At 47.4% G+C, this 25290-nt stretch overlaps 1 protein-coding gene across 1 annotated transcript in view; it reads left to right on the top strand.

Annotated features, from left to right (window-relative positions):
- Positions 1 to 24010, top strand: part of STARD9 (StAR related lipid transfer domain containing 9) — a 120320-nt gene extending 96310 nt beyond the window's left edge. Inside the window, 11 exon segments of the mRNA XM_045448007.1 lie at positions 2 to 7541; positions 7747 to 7944; positions 8366 to 8549; positions 8896 to 9036; positions 20215 to 20332; positions 20523 to 20644; positions 20852 to 20916; positions 21082 to 21284; positions 21519 to 21598; positions 21788 to 21946; positions 22503 to 24010. Of these exon segments, the coding sequence (XP_045303963.1) occupies positions 2 to 7541; positions 7747 to 7944; positions 8366 to 8549; positions 8896 to 9036; positions 20215 to 20332; positions 20523 to 20644; positions 20852 to 20916; positions 21082 to 21284; positions 21519 to 21598; positions 21788 to 21946; positions 22503 to 22604 (8912 nt within the window). The 3' untranslated portion in view covers positions 22605 to 24010.
- Positions 24011 to 25290: the final 1280 nt, after the last annotated feature.

Genomic DNA, 25290 nt, shown 5'->3' with positions numbered 1-25290 from the left:
CCCTTGGAGACATTCTATGTGACCAAAAGCCGGGATGCCCTGACAGAAACTGCCTTAGAGATTCCGGCTTGCAGAGAATCAAGAATGCCTTCCCCACCCCCCAGGGAAGCCTGGGGCTTTGGTCATGACCACCAGGTTCTCCACAATGTTTATGTGAAGAATAATTTGCCAGTGCTGTTACAAAACCACAATTCCAAGATTCCCTCATCTCAGCAGGTCACAGCAGGGAGGCCAGTTCATCTGAACACCAAGGAAGTTATCAGCAAAATGGGGAAATGCCCTGGAAATACTGAAGAAGAAAGCCATAATTCAGTTTATCTTTTTGTTGGTCACAACAGACATTTTCTTTCATCTACTAGCACAAAAGTATGTGAATTTGAAAATCAAGTTGGAATTTTAAATGAACACAGTCTTTCAGCACTTGAGGAAAAAGAAAAGGCCACAATACAGTCCTATTGCAATGTTTCCTCAAACCATTGTAGGTCTGGGAGGCCTCTCCTTGTTTGTGAGTCTGAGGCAGATGGGCAAGAAGAGCAGGATCACCATGTAGTCCTAAGACAGACCCAGGCGTTTGATATGAACAGACAGCTTCCTTCCGGGGCCAGGTCTGATTTCATCTATAAAACCATCAATTTAGCCCTTGACAAGGACATGCTGGGGGAAACTGCTGTTTCTTTGCAGTCTAAATCAGTGTGTCATAGAGTAAGAGGCCCAGAGATGATGGCCCAAGATGAGAGTCCAGCCCACAAGGGTGGGGGGAAAGCAGAGGGGAAGAGTGAATCTGGGCTTCTTGGGAAATCTCTCCATTCCAAAGGCTGCTCAAAAGAGTTTAAGCTTCCACAGACAGAATCTACATATGAAAGATTCCGGTCAGTTATAAGCTCTCAGGAAAAAAACCTGAGTGAATGCAAGGGCTCTGGAAGATCACAAGAAACGTTAAACCCCAAAGAAGAACCTTCTGGAAGAAAACAGAATAAAAGAGTTAACAGTGCTGACGAGATGGCCAGGCTAATTAGGAGTGTAATGAAGCTGGAAAATGGCATCTTAGAAATTGAATCCAAGCAAAATAAGCAGCTATATGCTCCTCCCACACAGGGAGTCAGTAAGGAGTCTGTGTTCCAGGACCAGAGGGATCGGGAGATGGCTGACTGTGCCCTGAGGTCAGGCAGCTCTGGAAACCACCTGTCTTTCAAGGATCAGCCATCTTCTCCAAAACAGATAGATGATATTACCTTTAGGGATAGTGAAGCTGGAGAAATGGAGGTTAACAATAGCATTGGGAAAGGTCCCCAAGTCCGAAAAATCATCTTGAGCCCCTTCAAGTTAAGGGAATGTATACAAGACATTAAGTTTATGACAGAGCACACTCCCCCAGCTGTATTAGACAGACCATCCTGGGACACTTGTGATTGCATAGGGACATGTACAGCTGGTAGAGGGTTCGCAGACACTTGCGGTAATCCAAGAACTGAGGCATCGGCTAGTGCTCTGCCATCGCAGCCCAGATTGAAGATGTCTTCTGAGAAGGAGAGCGAGGCAGGGAATGCATCTGCATGCCCCAGAGGGCAGCCCTGTAGCTTGGGAGGTCTTGAGGAACTGGAAACTGTGAAAGATTTTCAGGAGAGCCAAGTTGCCAAACATGTAAGTAGTTCTAAGCAAAAGGGGCCAAAATCTCAAGGCCGAGTTGAGGAAATGATTGTGCGAACGGGAGGGAGCCTACTGGAGGAAGACAAAATGGTCTCATGGACTCAGAAAGTTCCTAGCCCAAGCCCACATTGTGTGAGCACATCTTTTAGCCAGGAGACTGGCCCATTGCTGAGCCAGCCAGATTCCTCTGTGGCTCCTCACAGAGACCTGAGTGGTACCTTGCCTTTGGATTCTGCAAGGCTACCAAGAAACTATCTTCACGCATGTGATACTGTACACATTGACTATGTGCTGGATCCCACGATGTTCAAAATGACTGACAGTCCCTTGGTAACTGGAGCAGGGCGTCAAGACCAGAGTGGAGAGCCCCGAAGCTATAGCCCTCAGGGAGATGTTAGAGGGGGCTTTTCCTTGGCACACACTGCTTGGTGTGAGTCTGTGATAGCTACGGCCATGGCGTCTCATGGTCAGTTCCATGTACCAGAGAGCATTTCCCTGGGGGCAGAGAGCAGGAGATCAGCAAGCACTCAAGATGAAGGAGGGGACCTCAGAAGCATCGTGATGGGCTTGAGTCCCAGGGAGAGTTTTGCTTCTGAAGCTGAGGCAGCTGTGCAAAGAGGATCAGAAAGAGCCAGTCCCCTGAAAAGGGGATTTAGCCCACTTGAAAAGACCAGCTGCCTCTTAGAAGAGGGTAACAGTCAAGGCCAGCAGGCTAAGCAGAAGGCAGAGAAGGAGGCCAAGGACCTCAGTCCTGCTGGTGGTGCTTTCTCAGCACCTGTGTCCCTGCCGAGGGTGCCTCACCCAGAGCACTGTGCTCATACATCTACGGACCTGGCTGTGTTAGAGGAGATCAGACAAGCAAAGGCCCAGGGAAAGCAGCTTCATGGCTTAGGGGCTGATGGCAATGTTCTTCCTTACTATGTGACTTTATTAGAACCTGAACATTCTTCAAGGGCCCGTGGTAGGCCTCAGTGTCCACAAAGGGACCAGTCGGTGTCAGATAGGACCAGGAATGAGGATGAAGCACAAGGATTTTATATGACATCTCTCTCTGCTGAACCAGGACATCTGTCGACTGATGAGGCCACACCCCTCCCTGCAGACAGCTTTCAACATCTGCCCAACACTGAAACTAAAACAGGGCCATGGCATCCCTCACAAACTTCCTCCCATGCAGCCCCTGTTCCAGGCAAAAGCCATTGTACTGGAGAACGGAGACATTTTCTGGGAGCTGGTGAACAGTTTGTATGTCACTGTAGCTCTTCCGAAATCTTAGAGAAAAAGAAAAAAGCAACCAGAACACCTTCCTCTGCTGATCCTGTGAGCTCAGACAGTTTTCCTTCCACACTGGTAGTGGACAGTAGGGTAAGGTCAGAGAAAGCAGTGGCTGCCTTATCTTCTTGGGCCCCTTCTGGTGATCCTGGCATGATTCTGTGTGGGGGAAGCCAGTTAGCTCAATGGGAGACTGCAGAAGGCACACGCCCTGGTGGTCAGGAGACCAACCCAGTGCATCACGAACCTAGAATTCTAGATACCACTTGTGGTGGCGGTTCAGGTAATTTCTCAGTGGCTGCACAGGGAGGAAAAGCAACCTGTTCTGAAAGTGGGCTTGTGACCTGTGATGTTCAGAATTCTGTCAGCCTCTCAGGATGTACCCAAGACCATGGCCGGTGCTTTGAGGCTTCCATTGGCTTAGAGGAAGCGGGGGCAAGTCCCAAACACGGTACCATCCTGCCTGGAGCCCCAAGAAGGGTTGATACAGAAGCTCCTTCACAGCACCATGTGAAGTGGGAGGAGAGCGATGACTGTGGGCTGGCAGAAGCCTGCAGCCCAGCAAACAGTGCCAGCAGCAAACATCCTAGACCAACTCCATTGCCAGATCAAAGACCTAGCCCTGATTCTGAAGTTCAGGAGGAGTCCCAGTGCAGACATCCACAGGAAACTTTAGACCGTGTTGTCATCTCAGGGAGCATGGAAGGCAGCAGGGCTCTTAGTCCACCTAGGGGGCAGGAAGACAGTGGAACATCGCCTTGCTGGCATCTTTGCAATCCTCAACCCATGGATTCTCGTGCCTGTGCATCCCTGTCCTATACTTTATCGTGTTACAGAGACGGTGACCTGAGGAAGAGGAGTGCCAAGACTGCCCTACATACTCTCCAGCCACCCTGCATAGTATCTTCCAGAGCCTGTGGAATGGATGAGACAGCAGAAAGCTATTCCAGGGCACCTGAAGTGCTCTGGACTCCTGGCCTTGAGCCCAAAGGCATTCGCGTAGTATTTGCACCAGCAGACATCAGTTCTTGGGAGCCTTCCGCTTCTGCTCCTGTCCTATCTCTGGCTCAAGAGGGCAGCTCCCCTTCTGCCCCTGATGTGATGACATGTTCCTTGAGCCACTCAGTGGCTGATGGAAGCTCAAGGTCAGGAGAGGATCCTGAGAAAAAGGTTGCTGAGAAGAAAGCCAGCCTAGAGCCTGAGGCTACATTTTCCTCTGCAGACATGTACTCTGAGCCACTGAGGGAATTTCAGGATAGCTCTGTAGGTGTCCAGAATGCACAGGACTCTCAAACCAAGCCAGAACCACCTTTAACAACTGGGAGACCATACACCCTGAATTTAAGTGAAGGGTCTATTGAGAGTGAGCTTCTGGGGGAACCTCAGCATGGATGTTTAGAAGATGCCATCCAGTGCCTTCCAGAAAAACCACAACTTTCCACTGAGTCCAGAGATCACAGTGGATTGGATCCCCAAGCCAGGTTTGTAGCAAAGTTAAAACACATTTCTAGGCACCAAGCTGACAGTCCCTGGGATGAGGAAGAGCAGCAGAGACACCAGGCTTCGGGTGGTCAGGAAGAGCCTGCCCAGGGCAGGAGCTCCCAACCTTCCCATGAAGGTGGGTTGGACAGCTGTCGAATTATAGATGCAGGCAGAGAGGAAGCATCTGTAGCCCATCTCTCTGTGTCCAAGATGCTTTCATCAGGCTTTGAAGACTCAGCCTCCATGCCTTTGGGGCAGAGTGGAGCCCCATGGCCCACACCCCAGAGCCCTGGCCTGCCTGCCTCTGGCAGGGAGCAGCCGGCTCCCCATCATGGGTGCTCACTTCCTGTGATTTCAGTCTTTTCTGGTCCCAAACACTCCAGGTCCTCCCCCAGACCACAGTTCTCTGTGGTCAGCTCTTCCCGGTCTCTTCGGGAGCTGAATTTGAGTGTGGAGCCTCCTTCCCCCACAGATGAAGATACACAGGAGCCTAACAGATGGTGGACTCCACATCCCAGGGGTCATTTCAAAAGAAAGTCAGCAGCAGGAACATCTCTGAAAGCTGAGGGCTGCAGTCAGAAGGCCTCATCTAACTGGGACATGAGCACTGCTGGTCACCAGCCCCCACAACCTGCCAACCCTCCTTACCCAAAGTCCTCAGATCTTTCAAGCATGCCAATCCCTGACTTCATGACAGGCTGGACATCTAGTACCCTGGAAGAGTCCTGGCAGGAAAATCCAGAGAAGTGGCACTCTAGGGTAGACAAAGGAACGTTACACTTTGGCTCCAGGGACATCAATCCCTATATCCTCTCCTCACGTCCAGAGGGTCCTGTGCACATTGGCTGGAAGCAGTATGTGTTTGGCAGTGCCGCGGATGTCTCTTGTACCCAGGGCCCGATACCATCAAACATGGCCCATTGTTCAAGCATGGACGATGGCCTGGAAGACCAGAACTCTCCACTCCACTCCCACCTCAGCACCTATGCCGATGGCCGGGACCTGGGAAGCACACAGAGCAGCATTAGAAATGCCCAAGGTTCACATGAGGCCTGGGAAGTATGGGGCTCCTCATTTGCCTTGGGGAGCCCCCACATCCTGAACACCCCTGAAGGAACAATCCCCAGTAAGGGTCCTGACAAGAGAGCCCAGACCCTGGGCACTCCTGATGAAGCAGGCTGTCTGAGGAGTAGGCCCCTGTTGGCGGAAGAAAGTGCTGCAGGTCCAGTAGATGAGATTATGCTTCTGTATCCATCAGAGGCATGTGGCCCTGTGGGGCAGTCCAGGATGAACACCTTGGAGCAGGGCACACAGACCCTGGGCTGCAGTGTCTGCTGGAGCTCCACTGACATCTCTGCTCAGCCAGAAACAAGTGCAGTGCCAGGCTCTGGTCTGGTCTCCTGGACTAGCATGCACAACCTGTCTCTCCACCTTTCACAGCTGCTACACAGCACCTCAGAGCTGTTAGGGAGTTTCTCCCAGCCAAGTGTGGCTGAAAAGGAGCGGAACGTCAAGAGGGAGTCCCCAGATGAGATGACCCAGGCCCTAATGATGGACTGCTGTACTCAGACCACCATGGATGAGGGCATCCAAACTGAACTGGCCTTACCACCTCTGCACCTTCCAACCCCAGAGGCCAACCCTCAGGAGGTCAATGTGGTCCTTGAAGTGCTGGGCTCAGGTATCCCCATCATGTCTCAAAAAAAGGGACATGTCACAGGGACCCTTCAGAGGAGAGAGTCAGAGGAAACTGCATGGAAAATGGCAGGGCCCTCAGAATCTCAGGAAGAAAGCCTCCACTTCAGGCCCCAGAGCTTTCCAGCACCCACATACCGCTCGAGGCTTCAGAAAGCCCACTTTGGGCAGAACCTCCCTTCTGTGATCCCTCAGGCTTCCCTTAATGCCTCCCTGCCTCCCAGCGTCCAGGCAGAGGAGCCCTCCTGCCTGGCTGTCAACAGCTCCAGCCTCAAAGGCTCCCACTCCCCAGGGCCCTGCCCCAGTCCTGCAGAGTCCATGGGGAATCCTAAGGTCCAGAAGGAGCTGGGCACCGTGGGTACCTTGTTGGTAGACAGGGCCTCCTCCCCAATACTCACGCTTAGTGCCAGCACCCAAGGAGTGGGGCTCTCCCCAGATTCTTTGTCTCTCACAGCCCCCTCAGCTTGTCCTCTTGAAGGCCGCCAGAATTTTGTCTCCAGTCCAGACCTTTTCCTTGATTCCCCCAGGCCTCCAGTGGATAATTATTCTCAAATTGTTAATGAGTCCGGTGACTCCCAAAGAGTGGGGGCTCCATGTGGGGAAGGTGGAAGTCCCTTAGAAAGGAGTGATGGCAGTTCGCTCCTTGAGGTGAGGTCCCCGGTCAGTCCACCACAGAGCCCAAAACTCCAAGTCTGTTTCATAGAGCAGCCCCCTCAGCAGCTTCAGCCCAAGACCACCACCTTGGTCCAAAGCAGACCACCACCACCCTCACTGAGGAGCCAGAGTCCGAGTCTGGCTGATGACTTCGTGCCTGAGGACGTGGCTTCCTTGGAGTGTGGCTCGCTGAGCAGTAGGGAGCCAAGTGAATGGCGGAGCAAGACAGAAAATGAGGGTGAGCCACAACCCACTCTGGACTTTTCCTCTTCAAGAGGAGGCCTTCATCACCTCAGACCCTGCCCTGTCTCTGAGTTGACTGCTACTGCAGGGCTCCAGGGTCCCACTTTGAGCCCTACCTGCCAATCTGAGGTGCTACTGAGCTCCAGTTCCCAGGTATGCATGGCCGCTGAGCCCCAGCATCACGGCCTGAGGGACTCCTCAGTGCATAACAAAGTCAGTCATTGGAGCGGGGTTCAGGATGGCTCTCCTGGGGGGCTAGGTGTGGAGTCACTGGGAATCAGGTGTGATCTTAGCTCTGGAAAACAGGGACAGAAGCCCCTACAATCTCCTGACAACCAGAGCCAGGATCCTGAGTGGTCCCAGAGGGAGCAGATCCCCTTGCAGATTGGGGCCCAGAACCTCTCACTCAGCACAGAGCTCACAGAAGCGAAGTTGCACCACGGCTTTGGGGAGGCTGATGCCCTGCTGCAGGTGCTGCAAAGTGGGACAGGGGAGGCACTTGCTGCTGAGGAGCCTCTGCAGTCCACCTGGGAGGAGCTCTTTGCCCGGTAAGTGCCCCCAGCCTGGCATGAAAGGGCAAGGGGTGGGCTGAAGGAGAACCACAGAAGGCTAATAGCTGGCTGTTCCTTTCTCCCCTGCTCAGCTCTGGGATCCCTGCTCAGCTCTGGGATCTTCCGGGGCTCAGAGATAGATCTTAAGATGGAGAAGGGCATTCAGGGCCAGCTTCAGTGAATCAATCACATTTTGTCTCAGGCAAAAACAAACCATTGAGGCCCTCCGGAGAGAGCGAGCTGAACGACTTCAGAACTTATACCAGACACGGAACCTCAGCCCCCAGAAACAACTGAGCCTCCTGCCCAACAGGGATCTCCCCACCCGGGACCTCGGCCTACCCAGCAGGCGCCGAGAATACCTGCAGCAGCTGAGGAAGGATGTTGTGGAAACTACAAGGTATGGACCAGGACCCTGCAGAGAGCAGATTGTGTATGGAGTGGGAGGGCTGTGGGGGGCAGGGCCTGGAAAGTGGGGGCTGCAGCTTCCTTTGGACAGGAGTGATTCCAAGAGTGGGTCCTACGTTCCTGTGGGCAGGTGGAGGCAGCTCAGGGAGAATGGGTCAAAGGGAAAAAGGAGGATGTGGGAGGGAACAGGGTGGGGGCAGAGCTCATGGGAGAGGGTGGACAGAGCAGCTGTGACCTTCTGTGTAAGACAGCAGGCCTGAACCTCAAAATGGGTGGTAAAACCAAACTGGGCAAAGAGAGGATGGGTCCTTCAAGAGGATGGTGTTGAATAGGTCCGGGGTAAGCAGGCCAGGGCCGTCACCCATGCACCCACCATGTTAGAAGGCATCTCTCCACCCTGTGGTCTTCCTTAGGAGCCCAGGGTCGGCATCACGGTGTGTTCATCCTGCCTCAGACATAGCGCTGATGCTGCAAGAATACCAGCGCGCCCGCGAGGAGGCCAAGGTGGAGATTGCCCGGGCCCGGACCCGGCTGCAGGAGCGGACCGAGCAGGAGAAGCTGAGAATCCGCCAGCAGATCATCTCCCAGCTACTGAGGGTGGGGCATGGGGCAAGCTAGTGATTCTGGGTGGGCCAGGAGCCTGGGAAAGACGCCAGACCAGGTCAGCCTTCGCCCGGGCTGCCTTGGAGTCCTGGGATGTAGCCTTTGGAGGAAGGTGTTGGACTCCTAGTGCCAGCTCAAAGCTGTGCTCGCTCTTTTTACTTGTCACCCTCCTCTGACTGGCTCCTGTCCCCAGGCCAAAATCTGGGAGGAGGCTGCTTTGGTTTAGAGTTGGGGTAGGTATGTGGGGAGGCACTGGGGAGGTGAGGAGGGGTGGTTTCAGGGGAGGAGGGGATAGAGAAGGTGTACCAGCAGCTGGTTGCCAGTCATCCGTCCTTGTAAGGAAGAAGAAAAGCTGCACACACTGGCTGCCTCCAGCTCCCTGTCTACCAGCTCCAATGGAAGCCTCTCCTCTGGTCTTACCTCTGGCTACAACAGCAGCAACGCCTTATTGTCGGACCAGCTCCAGTCCCCAGACAGTGTGGTGAGTGGGCAGATACTAACAATGAGCCACAGGCCAGAGCCACTGAGACAGGAGTTGGAGCAGGAAGTTCTGCCTCCCGGAGGCTGTCGCTGACTTGAACGCTTCTCGTGGATGATAGATAGGCTTTGTCTCTCCCTTAGTTTTGCCTCCTCCTCCCTGTGTGTTCATTCAACATGTGTTTATTTTGTAGGTACTATTTTAGGCACTGGGGATAGAGCAGTGAGCAAAAAAGTTCTTCTTAAACCGTTAGAGGGATATGCACAGATTATTGTAAGATTATTTAAGCACTGTTGCAGTAAGTTACATGAAGAAGGGGTTCTAAGCCAATATAAAATGGGATCTGATCTGGAAGGTCAGCAAAGATGCTCTGAAGAGAGTGTGTTTAAAGTGACACCAGAAGCGTGAGAGGCAGTTAACAGAGCAGAAGCTTAGTGTAGTATGTCAGGTGTCAGGAGAGATGGGGGGTTGGGTGGGGAACATAGCCTTCCAGGCAGAGGTCTTGGTAAGTGAGGCCTCAGGGAGGAAGAGTTTGAAGAACTAAAAGAAAGCTAGCATGGCTGGAATATGGTAAGAACGGAGAGAGACTTGAGGAAGGACTAGAAAAGGCCAGATCACGTAGACGCTGCTGCAAATTCAGGCCCCTTTCGGATTGATGTTACTTCCCAGAAGCTGCTCTAAAGCCTTGAAACCAGGGGAGCAGGATGATGAGGTTATAGGAGAGGGGACTGGGCAGCTGTGGGTGGACCGGCAATGACCACAGCAAAGCCTGGTGAGAGCTGCCCATTGCCGGGTGGGGGCCCTGCTAGTGACAACGAGCACAGGGGCCCAAGGGGGGGTGCCCTGGACAGAGCACATTCACTGGATGCAGAGGAAGGGCGAGGGTGGAGTCAGAAACAACACACAGTTTTTTTTTGGCCAGAGCAGCTGAAGGGGCAGTGATGGTGACTGTGAGGCACTGGGGGAGGACAGGTTTTGTGGGGAAGGTCATGAGTCTAGTTTGGGACTTACTGGCTTTGAAGTCTCTGTGAGAATGCAAAGGGAGCAGTTGGAAACACAGGTTTATCACAGGTAAGATCTGGCCAGGGATATAAAATTTGAAATTCGCTTTATAGTAAAACTTCACTAGTATTCAGACAGTAGCAAAGGATATACGATGCCAAGTTCGTCTTTCAGTCTCCTGTTGCCCTGCTCAGAACCAATCTTCTATCCCAGTACGGTGTGAATTTCTGGAGGTATTCTGAATATGTTGTATGTCTTTCTATAAGAATGTGCATATTAAAATTTTTTTTCTTCTTTTTTAATGTATTTTTTCTATATTTTAATTTTTAAAATTTTATTTATTTTGTTATATGCATTATTTTTTTCTTTTTCCCTTTTTTTAGATTTTATTTTTAAGTAATCTGTACAACCCCAGGATCAAGTGTCGCATACTCTTTGAGCCAGCCAGGCGCCCCCATGTTTTTTTCTTTTTTTTAAATCTCTCCCTCTCCCTCTCTCTCTCTCTCTTTTTTTTATAATGTGTGTATCTTTCTAAAGCACATGAATGGCAGCAAAAGTCACCTGCTTTGTCACTTTTCTTCCTTAAGAATGTCTTTTGGACACCATTGCGCACCACCAAATCTGCTGCTGACTTATTCTTTTTAACAGCTGAATACTTGGTGTTTCTTTTTTCTCTTTTATTGTATGGTTTTAAATGTGATGTTTTGCACAGGTAATCTTTTCCTATGGTAGAAAAGAGAAAAAATTATATATACCTATCTCTAAAGGTAACTAGGGAAGTACCTGCCCCTAGCAGCAGACAACCCGGTCCTTCTCCCTTGCCGCCCCCAAAGAAATAGCACTATTGTGTCGGGGGAGCCCTCCTAGAGTATCTTAATGCTCATGGAATAAAGCATATCATGCCACTTCAGGGTATCTTGGAGCTCTTTCTACATGACTGTATAGAGAACTTGCTTTGTCTCTTTTTTTTTTTTCTCACTGCTACGTAGCATTCCATTATAAAGATCCAGTGTAATTTATGTAACCAGTCCTCCAGCTGGGGTTGATTTCAGTCTTTTGATGTTGTAAACAGTGCTACAGTAAATAACTGTGTGTATGCATCATCTCCTGAACCTACAAATATATCCATGAGGTAGATACCCAGAAGAGTATGTGCATTTGAGATCTTAATATTGACAGATGTTACCTCACAGATATACACAGTTTCTCCAACAGGTTATCAAATGTTTAAATTTTTGCTGGGCCATCTGTTCGTATCCTTTGCTCATTTCTCTATGTTATTGTTACTAGTTTCTGGAGTTCTTTAGCAAGCTAGCCCTTTGCCTAATAGGAATTAATGATATTTATCCCAGTTCTTTGTTCTCTTTTGACTTTGCTTATTGTGTTTGGAGCTATTCAGAAAATTTATCAGTTCTCCTCTTAAGTGTCTATGTTCTGATCATAATTAGAAACATGTTCTTCATTCCAAAGTTGTATAAAGAACTTCTGTGGTTTCTTCTGGAAATTGTATAGTTTTATTTTTCATATTTAAATCTTTTTTAATTTTTAAAAATTTTTTAAATTTTAAATATTTTTATTTCATTTTTGAGAGAGACAGAGTATGAATGGGGGAGGGGCAAAGAGAGAGGGAAACACAGAATCCGAAGCAGGCTCCAGGCCCTGAGCTGTCAGCACATAGTCCAACGGAAGGCTCGAACCCACGAACCATGAGATCATGACCTGAGCTGAAGTCATATACTCATTGATTGAGCCACCCAGGTGCCCCTAAATCTTCTTTTAATTTAATTTTTATTTTAGAGAGAGCAAGCAAGCAGGGGAGAGAGAGGAAGAGCAAGAGAATCTTAAGCAGGCTTCACTCGAGAGTCAGACGCTCAACTGACCGAGGCATCCAGGCTCCCCGCCCCTCCTATTTAAATCTTTGATTCATTTTGAATATATGAGGTATGGATCCAACTTTATTCTTTCCAGATGGCTGTTGAGCTGTCTCTTTAACATTTGATTGTTCCTCTAGACAGCTTGACTGTGCTTCACCAGTTTAGGATGTCAACTTTTTTTTTTTTAAGTTTATTTATTTATTTTGAGAGAGAGAGAGCATAAGCAGGGGAGGGGCAGAGAGAAAAGGGGAGAGAGAGAATCCCATGCTGGCTCCATGCTGTCAGCACAGAGCTCGACACAGGGCTCAATCTCACTATCATGAGATCATTATCTGAGATGATATCAAGAGTTGGATGCTTAACCGGCTGAGCCACATATGTGTCCCCAAAAGTTCTTTATAAAGGGGCTATTTTGAAGATTATGATTCTGACTTTGGAAGAACGACAGTGATTGGCAGTGGAAGGAATCACATGTAAAATTCTTTGCATAAAAATTTATTGACTTAAGAAAAAAAGTTTTTGTATGGGCATACATTTTCCTGTCTTTTGAGTATATACCTAGGAGTTGGGTTGATGGGTCCACAGATGGGTGAAACTGTGTTTCACCATTTGAACAATTGGCAACTATTTTTCACAGAGGCTACGCTACTCTAAAGCCCCACCAGCAGTGTGTGAGCACTGAATTCCTCCCCATGTTGACCATCATCTTTGTTTATTATAGTTGTCCTAGTGGATGTGACATGGTACCTCACTGTGGTTTTGATTTGCATTATCCTAATGGTTTTGAGCATCTTTTCATGTGTTTACTCTAGCTATTTATATGTTTTCTTCAGATAGATGTCTTTTCAGACCTTTTGTCCATTTTATAATTGGATTATTATCTTTTTATTAAGTTTAATAATTTTTTTATATATTGTAGTACAAGTTCTTTATCAGTTATATATCTGGTTTGTAACAATTGTGTCCCATTCTGTGTATTGTCTTTATACTTTTTTGGTGATGTCCTTTGAAGCACAAATGTTGCACTCTTTGAAGCACAAATTGCTTGCACTCTTGGTTTCATATCTAAGAAATTTTTGCCTAATCCCCGGTCACAAAGATTATGCCTATATAGGCAAACATACCTCCTATTATTGTGCTTTGCTTTATTATGCTTTGCAGGTAATGCATTTTTTTACAAATTGAAGGTTTGTGCTGTGTAAGGCAAGTCTGTCCGCCATGTTTCCAACAGCATTTGCTCACTTTATGTCTCTGTGTCCCATTTTGGTAATTCTTGAAATATTTCCAACTTTTTAATTATTATTATATTTGTTATGACCTGTGATCAATGATTATGATTCAATTAATGGTTACAATATAAATCTCAAATAATGGTTAGCATTTTTTATCAATAAAGTATTTTTTTAAAGTTTATTTATTTTGAGAGAGCATGAGCAGGGGCAGAGCAGAGAGAGAGGGGGAGAGAGAGAATCCCAACCAGGTCTGTGCTGTCAGTGCAGAGCCCAACAAGGGGCTCGATCTCACGACCATGAGATCATGACCTGAGCCGATATCAAGAGTTGGATGCTTAACTGAGCCACTCAGGCACTCCAGCAATAAAGTACTTTTAATTAAGTTATATGCATTGTTTTTTATTACTACTACTACTACTACTATTATTATTATTATTATTATTAATTTTAGAGAGCACAGGCAGGGGAGAGGGGCAGACGGAGAGAAAGAATCTTTTTTTTTTTTTTTAACATTTTTTAAAAATGTTTATTTTTGAGAGAGAAAGAGACAGAGTGTGAGCAGGGGAGGGGCAGAGAGAGAGGGAGACAGAATCTTAAGCAGGCTCCAGGCTGCGTGCTGTCAGCACAAAGCCTGATATAGGGCTTGAACTCACAGACCGTGAGATCATGACCTGAGCTCAAGTTGGATGCTTAACTGACTGAGCCACCCAGGCACCCCGAGAAAGGGAGAATCTTAGGCAGGCTCCACTGTCAGCATGGAGCCTGATCCATCCCACAATTCTGGAATTGTGTACCCAAGCCAAAATCAAGAGTCAGAGGCTCAACTGACTGAGCCACCCAGGTGCCCTATGTATTGGGTTTTTTTTAGATGTAATGATAGCACACTCAGTAGATTATAATATAGTGTAAACATAACTTTTATATGCACTGGGAAACAAAACAATAATCTGACTCACTTTATTCCAGTGATCTGGAACCAAACCCACAGTATCTCCAAGGTGTGCCTATATTTTCTTTTAATAGTTGTACGCTGGGGTGCCTGGGTGGCTCAGTTGATTAAGTGGCCGACTTTGGCTCAGGTCATGGTTTTGCGGTCCGTGGGTTCGAGCCCCGTGTCGGACTCTGTGCTGACAGCTCAGAGCCTGGAGCCTGTTTCAGATTCTGTGTCTCCCTCTCTCTGACCCTCCCCCGTTCATGCTCTGTCTCAAAAATAAATAAACGTTAAAAAAAATTTTTTTTAATAAAAAATAAAAAAAAAATAGTTGTATGCTTTTAGTTCCTAGGTATAGGTCTTTCTTTGATCCATTTTGAGTTAATGTTTGTATTTAGTGAGACAAAATTAGGAGTTGAATTTTGTTCTTCTGCATGTGAATATCCACTTGTCCCACCACCATTTGTTAGTAACTATTATTCCCACCCCCCCACCCCCCATTGAATTGTCTTGGTGCCCTTGTCAAACATGAATTGACCATAGATGTATGGATTTATTTCTGGACTCTGAATTTATGCCATTGAATTATATGTCCGTCCTTATGTCAGTACCACTATTTTGATTACTGTAGCTTTGTAGTAAGTTTTGAAATCAGGAAGTGTCCAACTTTATTCTTTTGCAAGATTGTTTTGGCTATTCTGAGTCCCTTGAATTTCCATGTGAATTTAGGGATGAGCTTATCAATTTCTGCAAAGAAGTCAGGTGGGATTTGGATTTGGATTTCATTGAATGTTTCATTGAATGAAACAATGTTTTGTTTCATTGATTTGGGGTGTATTTAACATCTTAATAGTAATGTCTTTTGATCCATGAATATGGAGTATCTTTCCATTTATTCAGGTCTTCTTTGTTTTCAACACTGTTTTGTAGTTTTCAGAGTATAAATTTTGAATTTGTTTTATTCAATTTATTATTTTATTCCTCTGATGCTATTATAAATGGAATTGTTAATTTCATTTTCAGTTTGTTAATTGCTACTCTGTTTATTTTTGTGTATTGATCTTGTTTCTTGTACCCTTGCTGAGTTGATTTTTTTATTAGCTCTGATAGTTTTTTTTTTTTTTTTTTTTTAATTTTTTTTTTTTCAACGTTTATTTATTTTTGGGACAGAGAGAGACAGAGCATGAACGGGGGAGGGTCAGAGAGAGAGAGGGAAACACAGAATCAGAAACAGGCTCCAGGCTCTGAGCCATCAGCCCAGAGCCTGACGCGGGGCTCGAACTCACGGACCGCGAGATCGTGACCTGGTTGAAGTCGGACGCTTAACCGACTGCGCCACCCAGGCGCCCCAAGCTCTGATAGTTTTTTAGTAGCTTCCTTAGGACATTCTGTATACAAGATCATATCATCTGCCCCTGTTGTTGTTTTCTTGTTTAATTGCCCTGGGTAGAATCTCCAGTTCAATGTTAATAGAAGTGCTATGAGAGCACACATTCTTGTTACTGATCTTAGTACTAAACCACTCAGCCTTTTACCATTAAGGATGATGTTAACTTGTGGACAGTTGTTATCACGTTGCGGAAATTTCTTTCCAGTCCTAGTTTGTTGAGTGAGTTTTTATCATAAAAGGGTATTAAATTTAGTCAAATATTTTTTTTTGTAACTATTGAGATGATTGTGTGGATTTTTTCTTTTATTAATATGGTGTATTACATGATTGATTTTTGTATATTGAACTAATCTTGTGTTCCTAGGATAAATCCCAGGAATGGTGTATACTTGGTCATGATGTATATAACTCTTTCTGTGTTGCTAGATTCACCTTCCTAATATTTTGTTGGGGGTTTGTGTGTTGATATGCATAAGGGAAATTGATCTGTAGTTTACGTGTGGTTTCTTTGGTTTTATGTCAGGGACTTATAGAATGATTTATGAACTATTCTCTCCTCTTCTGTTTTTGGAAAGAATTTGTGAAGTATTGGGTGTTAATTCTTTAAATGTTTGGTAGATTTGAAGCTAGTGAAACTATCTGGTCTTGAAATTTTCTTTGTGGGAATTGTTTTGATTACTAATTCAATATCTTGTTAAATGTTCAGATATTCTATTCTTTTTCTTTCCTTTTTTCAAATTTTTTATTAAAAATTTTTTTCTAGGGGCGCCTGGGTGGCGCAGTCGGTTAAGCGTCCGACTTCAGCCAGGTCACGATCTCGCGGTCCGTGAGTTCGAGCCCCGCGTCGGGCTCTGGGCTGATGGCTCAGAGCCTGGAGCCTGTTTCCGATTCTGTGTCTCCCTCTCTGTCTGCCCCTCCCCCGTTCATGCTCTGTCTCTCTCTGTCCCAAAAATAAATAAACGTTGAAAAAAAAAAAAAATTTAAAAAAAAAATTTTTTTTTTCTAGTGTTTATTTTTGAGAGAGAGAGAACGAGTGGGGAAGGGGCATAGAGAGATGGAGACACAGAATCTGAAGCAGGCTCCAGCCTCTGAGCTGTCAGCACAAAGCCCAACGTGGGGTTCGAACTCATGAGCCATGAGATCATGACCTGAGCCGAAGTCGGACACTCAACCGACTGAGCCACACAGGTGCCCCTCAAATTTTTATTTAAACTCTAGTTAGCTAACATATAGTGTCATATTGTTTTCAGAATCTATTTCTTCTTGAGTCAGTTTTGGTAGTTTGTGTCTTTCTAGGAATTTGTTCATCTATCTAATTTGTTGGTGTATAGGTATTACACCAACTCATTTATTTTTTATTTTTTCACTGATGTAAATATTTAAAGTTAAAATTTTCCACCTGAATGGTACTTTAGTTATATCCCATAACTTACATATTTTATCTATTTTTTATAGTAATTTTGCATTTTCAGTTTGTATTTCTTCCTTAATCCAGTTCTTATGAGTTCTTAAGAACTTTTTGGTAGAAAGCCTCCTGTGTTTCCTGATTTTATTATTAATTTTTAGTTTGCTACGTGTTGCTTATGAAAGAATCCAGAGAAATATGATTTCTACTTTTTTAAGTTTATTAAGGTTTTCTCGTTATCAGTATTCCCATGAACATCAACTTATTTATTTAATTTATTTAATTTATTTTTTTGAGAGAGAGAGAGAGAACACACATGAGTAAGCAGGGGAAGGGCAGAGCAAGAGGGAGAGAGAGAATCCCAAACAGGCCCCACACTTAGAGCCTGACATGGGGCTCAATCTCATAACCATGAGATCGTGACCTGATTTGAAATCAAGGAGTCAGATGCTCAACTGACTGAGCCACCTAGGCATACCTTCCCATGGACATCTAAAAATTTTTTGTTGTTTTATCATTATGTGGTCTGTTTGTTCTCTGCTGTGAGGGTAAATATGTGTCTTTTTTGTCTGATAATCTGGAAGCCTTTAAAAAATTCTTTCCATGATCACTTTTATATCTTCAAATAGTCTATTACTTGATTTAGCAGTGTTGTTACCTTTATAAAACATCAGGAAATCAATGTATTCTACCCTTTTTTTTCCCCTTTACTTTTTGTCAGAGTATTTCTACATTGTGTATAATGTTTGCATTCATAGAGTTGTTCTTAGGCTAGATTAAATGGACTCTGCTCACTTCTAGTAATTTTCCAGGCATTTTTATTCCTCCCTAGTGATTCGTCCCCTCATAATTTCTTCCAGAAAGACTCATGGGCCCTTTCTCTTTGGTCCCTGAGTTTGTATTTGAAATTGTTTATCGCTTTTATACTTAAATGACAGAACATCTCTTGGTTGCATTCCTACGAATGAGATTGGTAGGTCAAAGGATATGTACATTTTTAAATTTAAAATATGTGGTAGATGTTTCCAAAGTATACCAGTTTACACTCTTAAATAATACTTGACCACTCTGCTTAACAGAGCGTTGCCAAGGGTTTTTCCTTCAGTCTTTGGCAGTGTGATGGGCATAAAATACGCATTTGCAGTTCTCCTCATGTGTCTAAGATCGAGTGTGTTTTCAGATTCTTAAAAGTTCTGTGTCCTTTTGCTCCATGACAGTGCAGTATATCCACTTCTTGAGTGGGTTGTTAGTCTTTTTGGTTTTAGAGGCCCTTTTTATATTAAGAAAATTATCCTTCTGTTTCATTTGAGATACCAGTGTTTTTTCCTAATTGTGTGTTTTTATTTTGTTTGTTTTTTTATTACTACTTGGAAATGTTACTTTTTAAAGTTTTTTAAATTTATTTTGAGAGAGAGAGAGAGCATGAGCAAGGGAAGGGCATAGAGAGGGGAGAGAGAATCCCAAGCAGGCTCCGTACTGTCAGAGCAGAGCCTGATGTGGGGCTCAAACTCACCAACTGCAAGACCACGACCTGAGCTGAAATCAGGAGTTGGATGCTCAACTGACTGAGCCACCCAGGCGCTCTTGGAAAATGTTAATTTTGTGTTGCCTGGTGTTTACCAATGTTTTCCTTCATGGCTTCTGAATTTTATGTCCTGTTTAGGAAGTCATATCCCCACTATAATTTTTTTAACTTATTCTTTTCTTATAGTGATAATAAATCCTTTATTCCATGTATTTTTGAGCCACAAAGCATGAAGAGTTTATATTGGCATGATGTATGAAATGGGTCTCTGATCCATTTTTTTCACATGGTAGCTAGTTGTGTCATCAGTATTTATTGATTAAACCATGGATATTTACTTTTGGGAGTCATCAGTGTAGCAGGGGGAGCAGATGGAATCACTTAGGAGTATACAATGAGTGAGAAAAGAGGGCCTAGGCCTAAGTCCTGAAAGAATCCCAGAATATCGATTTTTGTTTGAGGAGTCTGAGCCAACACAGGAGAAGGAGCACTGCAGGGAGAGGTGCCAAGAGCCTGGGGACTCAGGAAGTGATTATCTTGAGTGAAAGGGAGAGGCTGGCTGAGTGGAAGCTCACGGAGAGGTTCAGTAAGGTGGGGACTGGAGTTGGTGATCAGCTCCAAGCACATGGATGTCACAGGGACCTGGTGACTGCTGTTGGGTGGAGTAGTGAGGCAAATGTTATGTTCAAGCAGGTTCAGAAGGGAGTGAGAGGTGGGAGATGGTGAATGGTGACCGTTGTTTCAAGAAGCACGTGTGTGAAGGGTGGGAGAGCAAGGACCCATCTGAGGAAATTTTTTAAAGGTGGGAGAAATATTTACATGCTTGAGTGCTTGTAGGAAGGATCCAACGAAGAGGGTGAGGCAGAGGCAACAGTGAAGGAGGAGATGATCAGTAGTGGAAAGTTCCCAAGAAGATGGCACAAGACTTCTTGTGATAAGCAGGTGAGACAGAGACACCTGCTTAAAGTACAAGAGACTATATGTTGCAGCAGAGGAATGGAGACAAGGATGGAGATAGAACTGTCTGTGTTCACCTCTTCTTGTCTTTAGCCATAGGTTAAAAACTGATAGAGGTGGGATGGAGAGTGCCTGTCAGGTCCGGTAGAGGTCAAGGTCATGTCACTGAGTTGCCGGCTGAAGTAAAGGTGGGAGGACCGTATTGCAGATCCAGAGATCATCCCGTCTGGTTCCAAATTAGGACCTTTGGCTTCCTTGCTGTATGGGGTTGGGGAGGTGAGGCTTGGGGAAGTTGGGGCCTAGGGTCAAGCTTTTCACAGCCCGTTGCTTTGCCTCCCCCTCCCACCTTCCACTTGGGCTCCAGCCATGGCCTCATTCGTGTTGCCACATGGTAGAGCCCCCAAACCCACTGAGGCTCCATACCAGGTCCTCTGAGGCTCTGTTCATTTTGATCCCTTTTGGAGCTCTCCTCCAAGCAGTCTTTGATCCTGTGGCTTGAACCATAAGGAGAGATTGTCCAGGGACTGGTTTCTATTGCTCTTGGCTTCTTGGGGACATCCAACCTCCTGTAATCCCAATGGGGAAGATTTTTTTTTTTTTTTTTTTTTTAAAGCAGGCTTCATGCACAGTACAGCACCCAGCACGGGGCTTGAATTTAAAACTGTGAGCTCAAGACCTGAGCCGAGATTGAGTTGGACACCTAGCTGTCTGAGCCACCCAGGCTCCATGGGGAAGATTTTTTTGATAGAGCCTCTACATTGGAAACTATTGGGATAGTTCAGAGGCAGAGGAGATAATTCTACACAGGCTTTCTGGTGCTCTGCTTTATCTTCCTTTGCTCTGGTCCTAAACATCTTTTCTGCAGGGGGACACACACTTGCCTGATTCCAGTGACTCCTGGATAGGGGATGTTCGGGGACATTCTGCAGTGAGGAACAGTCAACTGAGTCTGGCTGGATCCACCTGGAAGAGCTTAGCTTACAGTGAGTGGTGGGGGTGAGGGCATGCAGCTATCTGCCTGATTTGGGGACTTTGGGGGCGGAGGTCCTCTAGATCCTTAGGGAGTCATTAGCCCGAGGTTATCAGCCCCGAGTCACTGTCCCTCAGGAGGCTGTTGCTGCTCTGAGGCCTCGATGCTCATGCTGTCTCACGACCTCTGCCTGTTCACTGCAGGCCGCAGAACCTCCCTGGGCAGCTGCTGCTGCTGTCCGTCCAGCCTGTCCAGCCTGGGGGCCTACCTGTCCTCCTCCTATCAAGATTTGGCCAAGCACATCGTGGACATCTCTGTTGCTGACGTGAGGAGCGATTCCGCTCGTCCCCGTGGTTCCTTTACCAGCCCTCTGCCGGGTGGGGAGGGGGAGGGAGGGAAAGGAGGGAAAGAGCAGGGCAGATGAGGGCCAACTTCTTTCAGATGAGGGTAGGGCTGGCCCTGGTGACTGATTAACCCAGGGGTCTGCTTTGTACCGTGCCTGCTCACTTGGGTGTGATCCCTGTGTCTGCAGGTAATGGCTGCTTGCTCAGGTAACCTGCACAACCTCTTCAGCTGCCAGCCAGCAGCTGGCTGGAAGTAAGTTCCTTCTAGTGGATTGTCCTAACCTGTTGTCCTGCTTGTCCTCTTTCCTCCTTTACCTTCTCTGCCCCGGCTCCCTTGAGTCCCTCCCCTGAGCTGCCCCTCTGACCCAGGAGCCCAGTTCTCACCTCTTCTTCCTCTTCCCCACCCTCGTGTCCCCAGCCATCAGGGTGAGGAGCAGGAGGTGCATCTTTACTACAAGATGTTTTCTTCTACTCGGCATGGCTTCCTGGGGGCAGGCGTGGTTTCCCAGCCACTGTCTCATGTGTGGGCAGCTGTGAGTGACCCCACCCTGTGGCCGCTCTACCACAAGCCCATCCAGACAGTGAGGCTGCATCAGCGGGTGACCAACAGCATCAACCTTGGTGAGCCCAGGGAGGGCTTTCCATGGGTCCGGGCCAGGGGCCAGGGGCAGCAAGGGTTGGAGGTGGTCCTCTCAGGAGGCCAGGTGCTCACACGACCTCCTCCGGGTGGCTCAGGCTAGGTCTACCTGTCAGGTTGCAGAACGACGGGATATTGGCGGGCACTCCTGGGCTGGGAAGGATTTAGGCTAGGTCTGTCCATGCACCTCCTGACTCTCCCCATTCCTGACCCCCCAGTGTACTTGGTGTGCAGTACTGCCCTGTGTGCCCTGAAGCAGCCGCGGGATTTCTGTTGTGTCTGCGTGGAAGCTAAAGAGGTGCCTGCCTCGCTGGTGGTAAAGATGTGGGAGGAAGTTGGGCTAGAGTGCTGTTGAGAGGCAGTCACTGTGGGCCTCAGGTCCTGCAGGGAAAGGAGGGTGCGGTGGGCAGGGATGAGGATGACATGAAGCCTGTCTGGCCGCACTGGAGCCTGTCCTGGTTTGATCCACTTCACTCCCTGTCCCCAGGGGCACCTGTCTGTCATGGCGGCTCAGTCTGTTTATGATACATCCATGCCGAGACCCAGCAGAGACATGGTCCGAGGGGAGATCCTGCCCAGTGCCTGGATCCTACAGCCTCTCACTGTGGAAGGAAGGGACATCACTAGAGTCATCTACTTGGCCCAGGTGATCCTTCCTGTGTGGCTGGCTGCACAGAACGCCTCGGTGTGACCCCACCACCCCGCGGGAGTTTTCTGTTCAGCTGCTCAACACCCTTCAGTGCCCAGGCCCTGTGTCCCCAGAGCTGGAGACTCAGGCTTCCTGGGCCACAGTGCGGGGAGTCAGTGGGGAATCGAGGACGGAGGAGGGGGACAGAGTAGGTCAGTCTTCTCTGACTGAAGTTGCTGTTACCAAAGAGTTCGGTGGCCTTTAGACCCTCTGTTGCTGAGTCCTTGGGAGATAGTCACGGTGAGGGAGGAGCAGCAGCCTCAGCAGAGCAGAATGTGCAGGACCCATTCTGTTCTTTCTCCACTCCCAGTTCCCCAACGTGACCTTTGTCACCGGGAGGTGAAGCCCATGCCTAGATCTGAACAGCAGAGCCCAGGGGCCTGTAAACTCCGGGACCGCAGAGAAGCTTTTTGTATCGCAACAGCCTGGGTGACTACCTGGGGCTGACGTGTGGCCTGGCTTGTTCTCCCCCTCTGTACACACCTTTAACCCTTCCCTCTCTGCTTTATTTCAGGTAGAACTCGGTGCGCCGGGCTTCCCCCCTCAGCTCCTAAGCTCCTTCATCAAACAGCAGCCACTGGTTATAGCCAGACTGGCTTCCTTCCTTGGGAGTTAACATCTTACTGTCAAGATGGTGCTGCAGAGACGCAGGTGCAGGATGTGCCAGTGATGCCAGGTGGCTCTTGTCATTCTCTGTACAGGATGCAAGGACAGGCCAGGCTCCTGGTTGTGGCTGACCAGGCTGACCAGCACTCAGACCTGAGTTGCCAGCAAAGTCCTGTCAGTACTTGGGTCACAGCTGGTGCCTCTGCAGAGCGAGGGGACCTGAGTTCCTGGCCCCAGGTGGCCAGCATCAGTGAAGCTCAACTCACCTTTTTGGATTCCTCAGCCTCTCTTTCCTCTCCGGGACATCGTGGCAGATAGGCCGCTTGAAGACCAGGACTGGGCGTAGCCAGCAGAGCCAGGAGAGGGCAGTACTCTGGCCCAGCCCCCAGCCAGGGAGGGAAGCAAGCAGCCATTGATCGGGACTGTTCAGAATCCGTCTCCAGCATTCAGCTCCACTTCGGACTGCAGTATCGGAAAGTGCCAAACCAGAAAAACGGTTTAAAAAAACAACTGCACAAACCATTCGGAATCGTTTCTCCTTGCATTTTTACAAAATGCTTTATTATTAGTTTTTACTTTTTCCTCTTCGTTTCCTTCACAGGAGAGGACATTTGGGTCTTTGCCTCAGTCAGGAGTATTGAGCAATGCTCAGTCTTGGAGCCATCACTCCAGAGCTAAGAATGGGAAAGACCACTGTAGAAGCAGGTTGGACAGATTTGAGGCCAAGGAGGGGAACCTAGCCCTTTGAGGAGGGATGGGGGTGGGCAGCCCAATGTTGGCTGCTGACAGGGCAAGAGGAATTTCAAAGAGCTGAAAAGTTGTTTATTGAAGACTGGAGAGAAGATATGAGAACTCTTAGAGGAGGTAAGTGATTCATTAGGAGGAAACTCAGTTCTGTTCCTTCCCTTACTCAGAGCCTTGGTGCCAGCCTTCAGTGGTCCCCTGAGCATCCGTGCTGCTGTGGTCAGACGTGCTATTCTAGGAGGGGATGGGGAATGGGCTCGGTTTTCTTGTACCTTAGCCTGCCTAAACTTGAGCTTCGAGTATTCAGTACGATTACGTGGAAGTGGTAGGGTGGGAGAGATTCCCAGCTTCCATTCTGGTGCCCACAATCTTTGGCGGAAGAGGGTGGCCATATGGGGATTGAAAAGGTCAGTTTCTGTACAGTATAGCACAGAGATTTATTGTTTCTCAAAGTGTTTGCAGGATTGTTTTTCTTTTACCTCAGATTGTTACTCATATATGATTGGTTGAAGACTTTTTAAATTGCTTTTAAATGTATTTTTCTGGCTAATTTTTTTGGTATATTTAACACCCTATTTATGTACTCCCATCTCTTTTTCATATAAATCTCTTAAGTCCATTGATTGAAAAAGAACACTTGCAAATTAAAGGTCCATGGTGTCCTTTCATTTAGTGGACTGCGGTGTCCCTTGAGCTCAGACTTTAGTCTGGAGATTACGATGGCAGCAACAGCTCACGGCCCAGTTTCAAGCTATACAGTTCACACGAATGTACTGAGTTCTTTCCATGAGCTCAGCACGACTTTGTGTGTGAACAGCCCTGTCAGTTACCCAACTACAGCCAGCTATAGCCAGATACGAACATAAGAGGATTCCAGATCAGTTATTGCCACACACCAGTGACCATGATCCCCTGGAAGGAAGCTCTTTAACAACAGGTGAGTACTTCTGGGCTTCTGAAGCAGAGCTGGCAATGGGAAGCTGAACATACGGGTCCCCAGAGGCGATCGCAATCCCCTTCCTACCATAGCCACACACCAGGCCTGAGTCAGCAAGCTAAGGAATATTAATTAACTGAGGCTGATTCTGTACTAAAGATAATCCAGGGACCCAGCTCCAAATGATCACGAGGAAGTCAAATTTTCGCTTGGATAGGTGGATTTCTGACTTCATCAGAATCCCCTGAAGAACTTGTTACACCCCAGAGTTGGAGATGCGGTAGTCCTGGAGCGGGGCCAACGTATTTGTTTTATGTCTGGGAAGTCCTGAGGCTGCTGGTCTGGGGACCAGCCACACTTTGAAAACCAATGTTTGAGACAATTAGTAGAGAGCAGGTATGTGAAAGGAACCTAATGAGTTCACTGTTTCACTGTAATTCTATCTTACTGCCTAGAGAATGGGCCTTCAAGGTTCACACAGGCCACTGTGAAGTTTCCTGAGCTGGGCCCACGCTATATTGAATTGAGTGGGCATTAGCCCAGCATCCCTGGGGCTTCAGGCTTGCCTCCAAGCTCCGCCTACCTGTCCCACCTACAGAGAGCTGGGTCCTCTGAAGTGGCAGCTTCTTACCTCAGGGCTCACCTTCAGAGAGCAGTGCTCTCGTTAAGCCACATGGGTGCAGAAAGATAAAACATTTCTTGGCTCCCAGGCATTCAGAACTTCCTGAATTTAGTATAAATGGTTTTATAGGACACATCCTATAGATTAGTGTGAAATGGATTTAAAGGACAAAATAAAGGCCTTTGAAGATAAAAAGATTATGGAACAAAAGGTTCAGCTGCAGAAACTTGTAAAAAGGAGCAGCTGGGAGGAGCTGAGGAATGGAAGTGGCTTTTTAGGTGCTGAGGGACCTTTCTGTGCTGAGGGCTGTCAGGACTTCCCACCAGCTTTCCTCAGGTGACAGACACAGCAGGCCCTTTCAGCCTTGGGTCGGCCTCTTTGACAGCTATGTAC

Source organism: Leopardus geoffroyi, chromosome B3 (genome assembly GCF_018350155.1).
Source record: "Leopardus geoffroyi isolate Oge1 chromosome B3, O.geoffroyi_Oge1_pat1.0, whole genome shotgun sequence".
NCBI lineage: Eukaryota > Metazoa > Chordata > Mammalia > Carnivora > Felidae > Leopardus > Leopardus geoffroyi.
Note: the sequence above shows the minus strand (reverse complement) of the source record. Positions and strands in the feature narration are given on the sequence as shown.